The sequence below is a fragment of the Bombus bifarius genome, unplaced genomic scaffold (genome assembly GCF_011952205.1).
Source record: "Bombus bifarius isolate JDL3187 unplaced genomic scaffold, Bbif_JDL3187 scf7180000007978, whole genome shotgun sequence".
In the NCBI taxonomy this organism is placed as follows: Eukaryota; Metazoa; Arthropoda; class Insecta; order Hymenoptera; family Apidae; genus Bombus; species Bombus bifarius.
Genome location: NW_022884363.1, coordinates 1615401 through 1630576, shown reverse-complemented (window position 1 = coordinate 1630576; position 15176 = coordinate 1615401). Strand labels below are relative to the sequence as shown.

Below are 15176 nucleotides of genomic sequence, written 5' to 3'. Positions count from 1 at the left end.
ACGTGTTCATTCCTGACATTCACACATTCGTGACAGAATGAATTATACATAAAATGTATAATTCTTTTAGAAATCTTCAACTTTTCTAACTTAACTATTTGCAATCTTCAGTTTTTTTTGGTAAACAATTTTTACATAATGTCACATTCACGCCAACGCATACAAGTATCCGCAAATAAAATTGATGTTGAGGCAAAATCAGCAAGAGTTTGAAGGATTAGTTCGAATATTGAAATATAACTATGCGCAGTTTCATCACTTTTATCAGTCCTCTGCGTCCCTCTTATTAACCAATTTAAAATACGACAACCTTTAACCAACAACAAAGATTCGTGTGTTCAGAGAAGATATACCTATTGTACTATGATCGATCTAACTCACATTCTTTTCTGTATTCGTTTTATTTATCATCTCTACGCACAGAATTTTAGTATTACTCAGAAGAATTTCATCTATCTTTGGAACCTAAGAGGGAAGGTTTCCAGTCCGATGAAGTTGTTACAGTCGCTGTTTATGGTCTCCTGTAGAATTTTATGATTAAAGGTACGAGAACCCTTACGTATCTTTAACTACCGCGTTTCGAACTTCTTTTACGCGTTTCCTGTTCCCGAAACGAGGCAAGTGCAGCGTTTTTCTGGTGGACGAATTTGTTCTGGTTTCAAGAACGAACATAAGAGAAGTCCTCGCGATTCCTCGAGCGTCGTTCTCTTTCATTTTGTTACGGCCGACACTGTAGTGCATCTGGCCACGTTGATGACGCTCTTAACGAAAGAAACTGTTATCGCTATCATGCTACGTACTCGGCCATGATTCGATTACGTAAACGCGGCGGAACGCACGCTTCTTGGGAGGTGACCACAATCTTCATTGAAACGTCATGGTTAACGTTTTGCCTTTGCGAGAGTTGTAAACCACTCAGAAGGGAATTAAAGTAATTTCGGTTAGGAACGTCGTGTGATTTTAAGGGAAGAAAGAAAACTCATCAAGATGAAGTGTCGGATCTCTGCAAAAGTCCGAATGTTTTCAAAACCGTTTGCAGATACTGATTTATGATCTTAAATTTAGTGATTCGATATTTACGAGTAAATAAAAAAGGTGTCTTAATGAAATTCAATTTTACAAGAGCTACTTGTGTAATGTACTCGTGAAATCAAAGATATTCAACAAGTGCGATATTCGATACTTGTAAAGTATTTATATTCGAATGATCTTTTTTATTAGATTGTATACTTGATTTCATAGTATCGATGTGAAAGTACTAGTAAATGACACGAAATTTAATAGACTTCGATCTAATCGACTAGTATATACCTAAATATTAGAAGAAATACAACGGCGTGGCAGTAATTTTTGTAGCCACTGTACATACGTACATTCCGTATTATTTATAGACTTCAAAATGCAAAACAATGTTAATTGTTTTATCATAGCGTTACAACCAACAGATACCACAAGTTACTTCCTGACGAAAGTAAGACATTGTCTAATAACTTCAAGACATACTAAATTAAAGTATAAATTTACGAACTGTCTGCAAACTTACTCGCGAACTTTCAAAACATTGTATAATCCTTATTAACATTCTAAAATATCATTACGCGTCTCAACCACGCGATGCCGTGCCATCAAACTATATTTCAACGTCAGACATCCATGTAAAAAAATTATACGCATTGGGAACCAGGCTCGACCAACTTTCAAATATTGTCAAGAGAAAAAAGAATAGAAATTTGGTGGCGGGCATCGGTAGCCAGACGTTCTACCATCGTTGTCGAAATTTTCAGCGATCTCTGTGCGGCGGTTAATTTCCTTACTGACGTAATTAGCCCGCAGGAACGACAGACAATTAGCGACCTCGAGGCGATCGTGGAATCAGTCGGTTGAAGGAGAGGTCGGGGATAACTTTATTCGAACGAAATCCTGGTTGAGGCTGCAGCGTTGCGGGGAATTTCAGCGGTGTGACTAGCTAGGTCTGCGGATAGGATAGACGAAAATGGGCTGAGAAGAGAGAGAGACACGAGGGATAGAAGGAAGGGGGAGAAGAGGGACGAAGCCAGGACATTGTTAACAGCATTGCTGCCTAATTAACCGCAAACGCTTTCAGTGGGTTTCGCCTGGTCTATTGTTTACATGCGGGCATGCCGCCTGTATGATAGTGCTCGACGACCGAACCAGCTGAAATATTTCCATGAAGATTCTCCAGCCGCTTTGTGCCGTACATGCATGGCGTCTATCTGGATCGGGACGTGGATCGTATAGGATACACCGGAAGTAACGTCCACTCGTGGGAAATTCCATGCTTTTCCAGTGAAATCGAGCCTGGACTCTCGATACACCCGCAGCACGATTTCGCTCGCGGCGGATCTTTTGTCGGTGAAAATCTTCTTTGCTTTGACGATCACGATGAAGTTTTCTCTTCCTTTCTGCGGATAAGAGGATCGCTGTTACTGGTTGTATAGGGAGATGATCGTAAATAGGGGAATAAATGGATGTATCAGAGGTTGTGGAGTTGTTAATGGTTATAAGATGGAGAGGCGATTATCTTTTTACTTGAAAATATGGTATCATAATATGAGATTCGATAAAAAGTAACGAAAGTTTGGCAGGTTTTAATCGAGATAAGTTATCTTGTCATCGATAAGATGAAGTAAGCACTTGATCCTCTTTCAGGTATTTGGTGTGTTTGAATAAGTGCTTGTAGTTAAGCTTGAAATGTACATACGTCTGATCCATGGTCGCGACAAAATCTTTAATATAAAACATACCGAAATGAAAAATAACATAAGTTGTAGAAATTCTGATCGTTCGACATTTATTACAAACTCCAGTATCGCTGAAATAATCCAAATCGTCTAACCTGTTTTAACACATTCCATTTGTTAAAGTACACCTCACTCGTACCAGAGATCTTAACGAAAATTTTAATATAACGCAGTGCAGAATACGTAAATTCAACAAATCCCAGTGCAATATTTAACCCAAATGTCATCGTCATCAAAATGATCCAAAATATCCAACCAGTCTTCTAACTCGACTGTCAAACTATCCCATTAATCGGAACGATAGATCGCAACGAAATAATAGATTAATTACCAGTAGCAGTTCCGGGTTGAGCTCGGATCGGAACAAAGTATCGCGGCCTGTCAGAGGCAGGGTTTGCCCGCGGCGAGCCAGTGGGTCAGCTTTCATTAATTTTAATTGACGAGGGGAATCCGCGCAATATCGGGGGAAAAAGTTGGCCGGTCTCGCCAACCGGTAGAGGCGAGGGTTTCATTTCAAGACGATTACCGGGCTAACGAGCTTTGAAAATCAAGGAAATTGTATCGCGGCCTAGGAAGTGCAGCCGATGAAGTCCAACGGTCGAGCTGTTTAGCAGCGAGCCACCGCCTCGCGAGCGATAATGAGCCACTCGGATTGAGCCGCGGTTCGCCAATATCCTTAATTCCGAAAGCTCGTTGCGCGGGGCAAGTAGAGCTTAAAATTAAACTCTGCCGGCTAACTTTCTTATCGCCCGATGAATCTCTGGCCCGTATATAATGCGATCTTGTTATCGGCCGCGGCAGTATTTTTAGCTGGGAGCACGCGTGGAAAGTCGGCCGTGGTGTCTGCTCAGCAAGTGGACTGAACGTGAAGTCACGTATCCCGTATGGATCGGGGCCACGTTCTTCCAGGCTCTCGCTGAATTAAAAACTCGTTTCGTGCTAGAAATTATGGGTCTCGTTTCACGGAATGTCCATGATTGTGTATGGCCAAGGAAACGTTTGGTTGGTTCTTAGGAGGAATATATTAGAACGTATCTCCGTTGGAAGATTATCGTGCGAGGGATTTGTTTGTTGGATAAGAAAATGCTTTACCTCGTGGATCGTTCAAGTTACGAGCATCCAGATTTCGATACGGACGAGATAAATTGTTTCGGCTCGTAAATCGTTGCTTCGAGTATGAAGATACCCGTGAATCGAGCCGAGAATTTTAGGCTTTCGTGTTACATAGTTTCTACGATGTAAGGCATCCGGGAGAAGTCGTATACGGTAGGAATTATATTCTGATGTTTCACCAATATTGTAGTTCGCTTCTCCAGATATTTTGTAGGATAGTTGAGTTCTAGATAGCTTTGTGACTTGTAAAGCGATAAACGTGGAAGAATGATAATTATATTGAAATATGTTTAAAAATTTCTTTCTCTAATCTATTTTTTTTATTTGATGCAACCATTCCCAAACGACATTTAATCTTTTGAAATTCACATAACATTTTGATTATGTTCACATGACAATTTTAAACATTCGGTTCAAATACTCCTCTGTTACACCGTTAACTTTTCCAGGTCAAGTATTGATCATTCGCACTTCCATCGCTTGATAAAATCCTGTCACGTTTACAAAGTCAGTGCATCGTGCAATTCTTAAAGAAGCTATATGATATCTGAAGATATAATTTCAATGCGAAATTGTAACAATACGAATCAAGTATTCTCGAAGTACTTTTTAATAAATTGAGTCTGTTCATTCCGTCGAAGCTACGCAGATATAGGGGGTTGAAGCGTGGATAATAACGGCGTTCCACCGTCGACGAAGTGGCCTGGAATCGAAACTGCTTTGTCGTTGTTCTCCACGTCGATGTTGTATATAAATGGGTCAGAAACGTGTGCGATGATTAAACGTCGATTGCTTTCCCACCTTGTACCAATGTCTATCTCGCCCTCTCACTATTTTCTTCTCTCTCTCTCTCTCTCTTATCTTCCACGTCTCCTGACACCAACGTTGAAAGCCATTATCTCGAAATGCGGATCGACACACATAAATGATTATAAATAACTCAAAATCGATAGTGAAAAAAGATCCCCAGTTAAACGATTGCTCGTAAATCAATCCACACGCCATTAATTTATACGGGTACATCGGTCGATCGTTGTGTGGAATCACGCTCGTCAAAAAAAATACAGGTAAAGGCAATGAGTGAGCAAGAAAAAGAGAGAATGAGAGGGGAAGGAGGAAGAGAGAGAGGGAGAGGAAAAAGCAACCATTAATTATTCTAGTACGCGTATCGAAATACTGAGGGTTGGAAAATAATGTTTTTCCCCCTTGGCTGGTGGGAAAGAAAATTTGCTGCACACCCCCAAGTTAAATACAACCTTCATTGCTTATTCATACGAAACAAGGGAGCGGTATCTCTGGCTACCGAAGGAAACACGAAAAGATTCGGCGTTTTTGCACGAGTGTCTCTCGCAGATCCCGTGATATCCACGTAAACGTAGAGTATGCTCTTTGCACGAGAATATTCCCGCGGCGGAGCCGTCGTAATAATTCTTGTCGTAATTCCTCGGTTTCCCAGGCTGAGACAAGACAAGGGCGGCGGCGCTTGGTGCCCGAAAAATATGGTCACGAAGGAGGGCAAGGAGTACCTCGAGGTGAATCTGCACAGTCCGCGTATACTGACGTCCACCAGGACCCAGGGCAGGTTCGGGAACGGCCAGGGGGTCGAGTACACCGAAGAGTACTTCGTCGAATATTGGCGACCAGGGTTCAACAAGTGGGTGCGATGGAGAAATCGACGTGGCATGGAGGTACGTACACACACCTTCTGGCTGCTCGCTGTCGATCGATTCGAAAGCGTGCGGACCTTCTTTTTTACCTTTTTCCTCTTTTTCTGTCGACCTCGCGACCACTCAACTGTCTCTTTTATAGTCGTTAAGAACGCGACGACGTTCGACAACTCCATGGCGCAGCTTTGAATTCATTTAAAAATAGAGTCGATTACGTATTCAGTTGCATTTGCAACGACGTCTCGTCATGCAATCTTTCTAGAATGTTGATTTTAAGCGTATTGATCTATTGAGATTTATTTGTACGAAAGAAATCGTATAAGAGAGTTCGGTAGAGGTATCAAACGGTTTTTAAATGATTAAATTGAAGACTTTTGTTAATTTAAAAAGTCTCGTTTTTGCGAACGTATAAAGTAACGTATAAAAGCAAGAAGAGATTCAGAAGATATAAAAATAAAAGCACGATTAACTGCGCGTTTGCGTTAAGTGGAGAAAAGCAGAGTGGAAGTAGTAATGGATCGCTTATAGTCAGACGCTAGTCTCGGCCGTTCACGCAGACGCTACATCTTCCGGCAACTTTTAATACGTGCATCATCTGGAATTTATTTTGAGAAAAAAATTATTCATCAACTTCGAAACTACGCTTAAACTTTATAAGCACTGTTACTTAAAATTTGTTCAATGCCCCTCGACTAACTCTTTTAGAAGTGATTAAAGACATTACGTGAGCTGTGGTTTTTCATAAGCTTTACCAAGAAATCACGTTAATCGTAAGTATGTCAAGAACTTATAATGAAATCATATAAGTAGTTTATATTTCTATATTTGAAAGCACAATTTCACGTTTCTTTCTTTTTCTTCTTTTCAATTTCGTTATCACAGTTACATTAACAGAGGAGCACGAGAGAAAGACATTCAATTTTAAGACTCAACGAATTTTTTCCAAACTTCGACTCTTTCTTCGCCCGCATTTAAAGTTCTTGCAAATATTACTGGGTACTAAAAGTATAAAGATAAAATAAATATTCATTTCATTACTGTTGAGCGTTTAGTCAGTTTATAGCATTAAACATTTCTAAACTTCAGGATAGTCTGGCAACGATTAACTTTGTGATAAATTTGTACTATGCCAGACTCTCGGACATTTGAGCCGCATCTGATCGACAACTTCGTTGCTATTTCATGCTAAGTTGAACAAATATTACAACTATTATACAAACTATCGCTATTAAAGACTCAGAAGAAGAAACGTATATCTTCTTGACAGAACCACCAAAACACACACATCCTATAAAAAATAATTGCTTATCGTTCCTCTACATATTTACGAACCATTACGAATTAAATTATCACGTGCAACCTTGAATTACTTTTGCAAAAGCTGACGACTAAATTCGATTTCTTTTTTCTGAAGCGTAGCGAATATTGTAGCCGACAGATTTTTATACGAACGACCAATTATAAAGCAATTTCGCGGCGAGAGGCGGCCGTACCGGCAGAATTAATGCGGTGCCACTCTTTATAATTGCTCTCGTCAAGGAAATCGGATTACAGTTTTAGCCTGGCTCCAGTGGAAAAAGGAAGGGGAGAAGAGGGGGCTGGGAACAAAGCGGCGCCATCGCGTAATTCCATTCTTTTGAACGGGAAAATCTGCAAGTATCACGCGGAAGCTTTGCTCTCGATAGGCCCCGAGGCCGTCCACCATTTGTATTCCCAAACGGTCGAGCGACCGCTTCCAACCCCCGTTTCGTTCACGTTGTGTCGTGAACGCGTATCTATAGCGCGTAAACCGGAGCTGCCTGTGTTAGGTCAGTGTAAGCTGCCGTTACAACGGAGCGACGTGTTAATTAACGTCTCTTTAGCATGATAATCTGTACGCGATATCCATTAGCTCGTCAAAATACATCATGCCCGGTAAAGCGATTTACCGGCGTCAATGAAATTACGAGGAACAGGCCTTCTCGTGACGTCGCCTTAAATTACTATTACGCGCGTGTGCACACGCCAATAACGACGATATGTGTATGGATGAGACGGCAGGGAAGCGCAAGGATGGTCAGTCGCGATTATAACGAGGAGCTTGTGCTCGACGACGTGTTGGGAATTGTATGTCTTACGGATTAGTTACGGGAATTCGTGACAAAATTTTGGAGTAGACGTAGAACCGTTTGAATTATTGTTGAAGTATTCCATTGACCGTATTTAGTACAGTGAAAAGGTAGTTTTTATATTCGTGGATTGTGTTTATTTTAATTAATGATTCAGTTACTTTGCAATTGCATAATCAAAATTGTACATACATCGATGAATTTTTCTTTTTATATGGCATAGGAATATGAAATGGAAAACATACTGGTCTTTGAAAAATACAATATTTCAAGTGAATTCATTTTATTTTATTGAAAAATAATGTTAAAATAATGTAACCGTGATTGATTTTGATATCCTTTGTATACATATGGTTATAGTATTATACTATGAACAATATCGAACGCAATACTACATGGTTTCTGATTACACAGTACAGCTAATTCTCTTTTTAATTTACATCTGTATTTTCTGTCTTTTTAGCTTAAAATACACTCTCTTTCTCTCTTTTTCATTCAACTCAGACATTTTATAGACATCTCTGAATATTCGATCATGCAACCAGAACCTCAGGTGCAAGTTGTTTCGCACACTAATCCCAAATGTTCTTGTTTTTACATTCTTCTTTTGCATTTCCAATGTTCGAAACTCTGTGACGCGCAGTTTTTCATTTTCACACCATTGTTGATGCTTTCCTCGCAGCAGAGAGAAATTTCTTATAGAGAATATTATTCAAGTCCCCTCGTTCGTCTCACGAGTACACCTCGTGGGTTAATTCCCTAACGTTCTCTCTAGATTTTCACTAAAATGCTCAGCTTTGCTTGTACTACACAAGAACACAAACGTACCATACACACACGGTCCCTTAAGACTAAACGAATTCTGCGGAAACTAACTAAAGGTACGAAAGCTTCATACTGAAAGATACTCCGAAATGAGCTTGTTCTTACAAAACAACGCTCTAAAATTTCTTCTCTGGTTCACATAAAAAAGAAATTTTACGACGTTATTACACTGCACTTTCTATCATCCTTTTGTACCTGCGGACAGAAAAAATGTGGTAAATCGTATTATTGATCCAAAGAATTTCTCGGAAATAATATTTTCGTTACTGGACAATAAAAAGCATTAAATTAATAAGAAATCAGAAGATTCTACAATATTTTTATATTGGTATAAATAGTTTATTTTGATAATATATCATTCGTTCAATATTTTACATTTAAAAATTATTGTATCATTAACTTCGAAACCAAATTTCCTTAATAATATATTTCTTAATATTTAAACGACAATAAAAAGCGTTATTACAATTATTTTGTCTAACTAGAAAATACAATGGAAGATCGTTGAAACGATATAATCGAAGAAACCTCGTCCAGTATTGAGAACAAGAATCGCTATTGTTCGCGGTCCAGTTTAATATCGGCAAATGGAATTTTAATGGATACACTGTTCGTTGAAACAGCCAGCACATAATCAATCGTAACGAGCCACGCTCCATTTTTCGATTTGTCTCGCGTTCTTTTCATCACGCGGACGCGTCGATTAAACGATTGTCGCTCGAGACGACCATAAGTGGACGGAACATTCCGTGTTTCTCGATAGTTTCGTTTCCTTTCTATCGACAAATGAACAAGTTCTTCGGCATGCTATGCTCTTCAGCGTTCGACACGTTAAACTTTGCCCTGGAATATCGGAAAAATTGTATTTCATATGCGTAGAGCCTTTCATGTTGATATATTCCTTTCCTCTTTAAATTTTCTTCGATATTTTTCATGAAATTTTAATACCAAATTTTCGTGCACCATCGTTGGATAATTAAGCAGCTTCATCGAACATTTGAAATGCAGAAGCTAAAACCGATAAGACTAGACATTTTCAAAGTCTAATTTAACATGTCAAGTTTGGTAATCTTTTAGACATTTTTTATTTCGGAATATTCCGTCCTTTCACGTTTTACCTGCAAAAAATAAATTATATAGTGCTTACGAGTTTTATTTCTCCATTCTAAGGAAGCTAATAGATAATGATAAGCAGTTTTGAACTTAGCAAACCAAGCAAATCATTATAAGCATATCTTCAATTTCCCTCCTCCACGAAAACAACGCAAAGCGAAGCTATCTGTACTCGATAAGGAAAGTCTCACGTAGTTATTCTTCTCGACCGACTACGATAACTTAGCCTGATATTTCGATACCCGGATGGCACAACGGGAAAGCGTCCACCGCGTCGTGACAATACTTGTGAAACTCCGGACTGACTTCCGTCACGAAAGTGTGTGTCTCGTTATTCGACGAGCCTCTGTCGTCTGAATGCTTCTTGGTGTTCTCCTCATGGCACGAGAGATTCCTCCTGCTCCTTTTTGTCTCTCTCTCTCTCTCTTTCTCTCTCTCTCTCTCTCTTTCTCTCTCTCTCTCTCTCTTTTGAATGCACACCATACCGACGTCTGCTCGTTTGGGTACACACAACACATACCATCGTGTGTGCTTCATCCGGTGTTCTTCCTATTTTCACGCAGATTCGCTCAAAGCGAGAAAGCAGACGTTAGATTCAGGCTGCTCGGAGAAGGGGTGTACATTCGAAGGAGCAGAGAAGAAGAAGAAGATGGCATATGGCACAGACCAAGAAACAGACAAAGAGAGAAAAAGAGGGAGGAGATAGTTTAAGGGGGAACGGAAGTTAAAGGAGGATAAGCGAGAACACGAACGTTTACCCTGCAGCCTCAATCTGGCCGGTATGTGATCTTTGTGCACGCGCACCTTCCTTTTACTCCTTGCACTTTGAATACGAGCAGGAAGAACGAAAGAGCCCGGTTCACCGGTAGAGAGATGAGAAAGAGCTAGGGCTAGGTAGAAGAAACGAGACACGGGCTGTACGAGGGGTTGGGGAGGAAAAAGCAAAACGACTATGTTATCGCCCCGTTGTACGTGACCCGTGCCCTCTACGGGCATTTTTCTACGGCAGACGCGGCCGCCACTCCCACAAAAAGCAAGGAGGAATGCGAGCGCAACGAAAAACGCGCCTTCCGTTTCCGATCGACCGCCAGCGAAATTTCCATGCCGTCACGATTTCCTTTACCTTCCTGTGAAATATATTAAATGAGAAAGAGAGGGAAAGAGAGGAGAGAGGAGAGAAAGGAGTAACGGAAAGAGTAAGAAAATATTTCCAAGGGCTTCCTTTCGAATAGTTTACGGCGAGGGATACATGCACGCACGAGAATCGACGTTGGAAAACCGGTATGAAGGGTGGATCCGGAAGGTGGAACCAGAAGCGAACCCGTGTCTACCTTCTGAACGGAGAGCGCTATTTTTCCTAGAAAAAATGTATCGCCTTACCGCGAACGCAATTTCCTTCGTTCACGAAGTATATTAAGTGATACGAAAGAAAAGATCAAAGGGATTGTAAACTGTGAACGTCGAGACGCGAGTCGGAAGATTGTTGTTGGAATACTTCGCGATGAACGTACGTGAAACGCGCAAGGGAAATTACTTATCGTTATCGAACGAACTATCACAGAGGTAAGTGCACCTTACATGCGCCGAGTAATAAATTGCTATTAGAATTCTTTAATATGAACGGAACTCGCATATAATAAATAAAAGAGAAAATAGAATGACTTTAACATCGTAATTGAACGCAATAAAAAACTCACGTGAATAAGTAAAAAAAGTAATTTCGTTATGAATAATTCATTTAAAAAGAGATTGAAAATCAGAATGTAAAATGTAAATTTAATGTAAGAGACTCGCCGGCGAGTTATGGCGAGTTTAAGGAACAGAGCTTCGCATGCTGTTTGTTAAGATCGAAAGCAGACGATTGTTCGTGTAGCCCATATCTTGACCTAGATTTTCTACGTTTTAAGAGTCCCTTCTAATTTTCTCTTTCGTGCGCGTGCACCATAAGCAGAGACACGAAAATACATTACGAGGCCGCTCCCTGTAACGGAGAATTAAGCCAAAAAGAAGATTCGTTTCAACTCATGGTACAAACGGTGAAAGAGCAAACGATATGCATCAGAACTGCATCCTGATGAAAATGGAACGAGATATGATACCGTACGATACCGTCTTTTCCTTTCGCGTCAGGATGCTCGTTGTCGTTCCTGTGGTGGGACAATTGCCAACCGTGGACGTGTTTCATTAGCGTCCGTGTACCGGCGCCAACAGGAATTACCTCGACCAGCCTCATTTACGACGTTCTTCTACTTACATTCGTTATGAAGTAAGCACCGGCAAATTAAATAACTCTGCAGGGAAATATTATAGGAATGTTGAATTGAGGATAGGATTTTAATACGTGGAACCTGAAGCGAAACGTGATGATAACTACGTCCAATAATGAAATTGCGATAATGTGTTTACTGAAATTTCAAACTCTGAGTTTCAAGTCTTTGAGTCCTGCTTTCTCAATTCCAACTTTTATCGATTCTCCAGGAAAATATTATGAGAAAATATTGAGTAGCGTATAGGATCTTAAATATGTGGAGGCTTAAATTAAATGGAAATGGAATTCATTTAATGATAAAATTGTAATTATGATTTCAGAGGAACTTAAAACTCGTAGCCTCGATTCTTTATTCCTCTTTCTTTATTCTACCTTTCACCGAGTCTTCAGCTGTTAAGCTATTTTGAAGTTTGCATACGATCATTTTTCTTTCCTTTGTTTCACTACTTCTTTCGTTCGATACAGTCATCCTTAGACGATACTCGGACACGTGCATACACGTAATATCTTCAACGATCATGCACCCTTTATTCATTCAACAATACAACATTTTCCATATGGTTGAATATATATTCGACACGCTGCTATTTCCTTATTCTAAACATTTTTTAATATAATATATATGGAGCGAAAAATATTTGTTTTATCATCAGCGTTTGTTTGTCATAATAAAATAATGACAATTATACTAAAAAAAGATGTCGATACGCGTATCTCCCTCAAATAGTATCAGTGACTGTCGCAGGTGAAAAACAAGTATTTAAAATCTTGTATCTCTGAAAAGTAAAAATATCATTGAACGATGAGTATGAATTGAAACATCAGAATGAAAGTTAATAGGATGGAGAGAGACTACGTTCATTGTTATTCGTAAATTTAAATTTTCAAGAAATCGCGCTGTCGAATAAACACGCTTATAGCGTAATAGCTTTAAATTATAGTAGTAATGGTCGTGCGTGGAATTTATTGCGCATGGAGCTGAGATTCCGGAAGAAAAGGAGGACAGTACACGCGCGAAACAAGACACGGTTGCTCCCTGATGATAACATTCCCAGAGGTGTGTCGCGATAAATCCGCAGGTGAAAGTCAACATGTACCACTATTCTCAGTGAGGCTAAACATATATCCATGTTTTACGTTATTTGAAATAGTCTTTCTGTTGTAACTTCTCGCATCTTTTCAGATTTCCAATGCTACAGACACGGCCAATATATCGATGACTCGTTAATACCTTGAAACATTTCTCTTTGCAATTTGTATTCTAATTTAGTCAAATATCTCATACTTCTTTCGATCACTATCTAACATTTCAGTTTATACTTTTAAAAATGTTAATTTGTATCTTTTGACTTGAACCTCTTAATTGAATTACTGAATTAAAATTCGAGTTAAAGTTTTCCTTTTGAATTGTTCAACCCGCGTAAGGATTTTTTTCGATGTCGATGGACCTGGTTTCCGAAATCAATTACAAATATCCCAATCTTTTTCAGCAGTGTTTAAAAATTAATGAAGCTTCGGGACAACGTAGAAATATTTTTTTCATGGATCGAATGACATGAAATGAGATAAATAGCCGGGTAAAATGAATTAGAATGCCTTTTAGAATTTATTAAAGCGACAGAGCGATGGCAAAACACGCGTTTGGCGTGTGGAGATGACGAGTCCTCGAGACTTCTGTTTGACTTGGCGACCGCGTGCCGCTTAAGTCCACAGATACCGACGGTAATTTCCATCGAAATTTCAATCTCGTTTATCCGCAAAGTAACTTCCACGAGCCCCGTCCGTCGCAGTGATCCCTCACCCTTCCGTCGCGCTGTTTCACCCCTCAAGCGACCGTCGCGAGAGACTGGCAGCACGTATCGAATTTTAATCAATCACCGATAGGGACAGCCAATTCCAAAGCCAATTAACATATTCATTCTGCGAGTCTGCTCGCTCTTTTTCCACTGATTTCAGTGAAATTCAAATTGCAATATGGTGAGCACCATTACTGGCCGAGCCGTGCAGTCATTACGCGGCAGTCATTACCGAGCGCGTTCGTTCGCAATAATATTACATGGGTCTATAGTATAAAAAGGAAAGAAAAAAAGAGGAAAATAGGGGAAAAGGGAAACAAAGAATGTGAGATGGAAAAGATACAGAGGAAAGAGAAAATCAAAGAAACACGGCCTCTATTATCAAGCCTGTCGATTGCGTTCGCTCGATAAAATGAATTTTTATAGTATCGCCTTATTAAAATGGTTCTCGATTCGACGTAATTAAAACAAACCAAAGCAAAGCTTATAGAACTCTCTCGATTTCTCAGTAGCCTAATATTTACAGTCCTACAGGTCTTTCATAATTATAAATCTCCTTCTGTATTGCTTACAGAAATATTGGAGAACTAGAGAATATCGAGGTAAAAGCTCTATGACAACGAAAGTATAAAAGCCATCGCACTTTTATTACGTAATATGTACGTTCATCTAACGTTTTCTGCCGATGGCAAAAATAATTGTTAGAAAAGAGCATTGACCCGCGAAAATAAGCAAGTATCGAGATTCGCGTGGCAAATGAAAATTCAGTGGAATCGAATGATACAGAAGATACTGTACTTGCGCTAGTGATTTTAAAGTCCGTTTATGGTATCATACGTTGGTTAAATTGGTTACTCGATAAGGTTGTCATCTCTACTCGTCAAATTTGTGGCGCGTTTAGAAAATCAACCGAGCTTTTACGAAGAGCCGGAAAGAAATCCCGTTTCATTCCGTCTAGGAATTAAGGAGAGCAATAAAGTTACACGCGACCGAGCCAACAGATATTTCACCTGTCTTTTTTGGATTCGCTCGTGCCCGTCCTCTTCCCAGGAAATTCAATGCGCGACAAGGGGAAACTAGAAAATTTCTCTCTGGCTGCTCGAACATGCAAATGCACAGGGTGTTTCGTGAAAATTTCTGCCTGCTCCCGGGACGATGTCGCGACGGTTCTTGACCGAAAATACGCGTTCGTTCGTGACGGTAAAGGATTTTAAATCTTATCCGGCTGTCAACGCGAAGACAGCGGCGTTATCGTAGTCTTAAAATGCATAAGCAAGACGAGTAAATTTATCTTTTTAACATTAAGTATCTAACTTTTCAACGAGAAATTAATTTTTACTAAAGCGAGTGGAACCAACGTTATATCGACAAACTCCTTTTGATGTGAATAGCGATTTTCTTCGAACATCATTGTTCGAGTTAATTAAGATTCTGGTATAAAAATTTAAGGATACATCATAAAGGTACTAATTATTGTTTCTACACTGTTTGCTTAATATAATTCAAACTACACATCGTTTGAA

General features: G+C 39.6%; 1 protein-coding gene across 6 annotated transcripts in view; it reads left to right on the top strand.

Annotated features, from left to right (window-relative positions):
* Positions 1-15176, top strand: part of LOC117204395 (discoidin domain-containing receptor 2-like) — a 221228-nt gene that overhangs the window by 136355 nt on the left and 69697 nt on the right. For all 6 annotated transcript variants that reach the window (XM_033441746.1, XM_033441747.1, XM_033441744.1 and 3 more), the window contains one exon: positions 5332-5563. In XM_033441746.1, coding sequence (XP_033297637.1) covers positions 5332-5563 — 232 coding nt within the window. The remainder of the gene's footprint in view (positions 1-5331; positions 5564-15176) is intronic.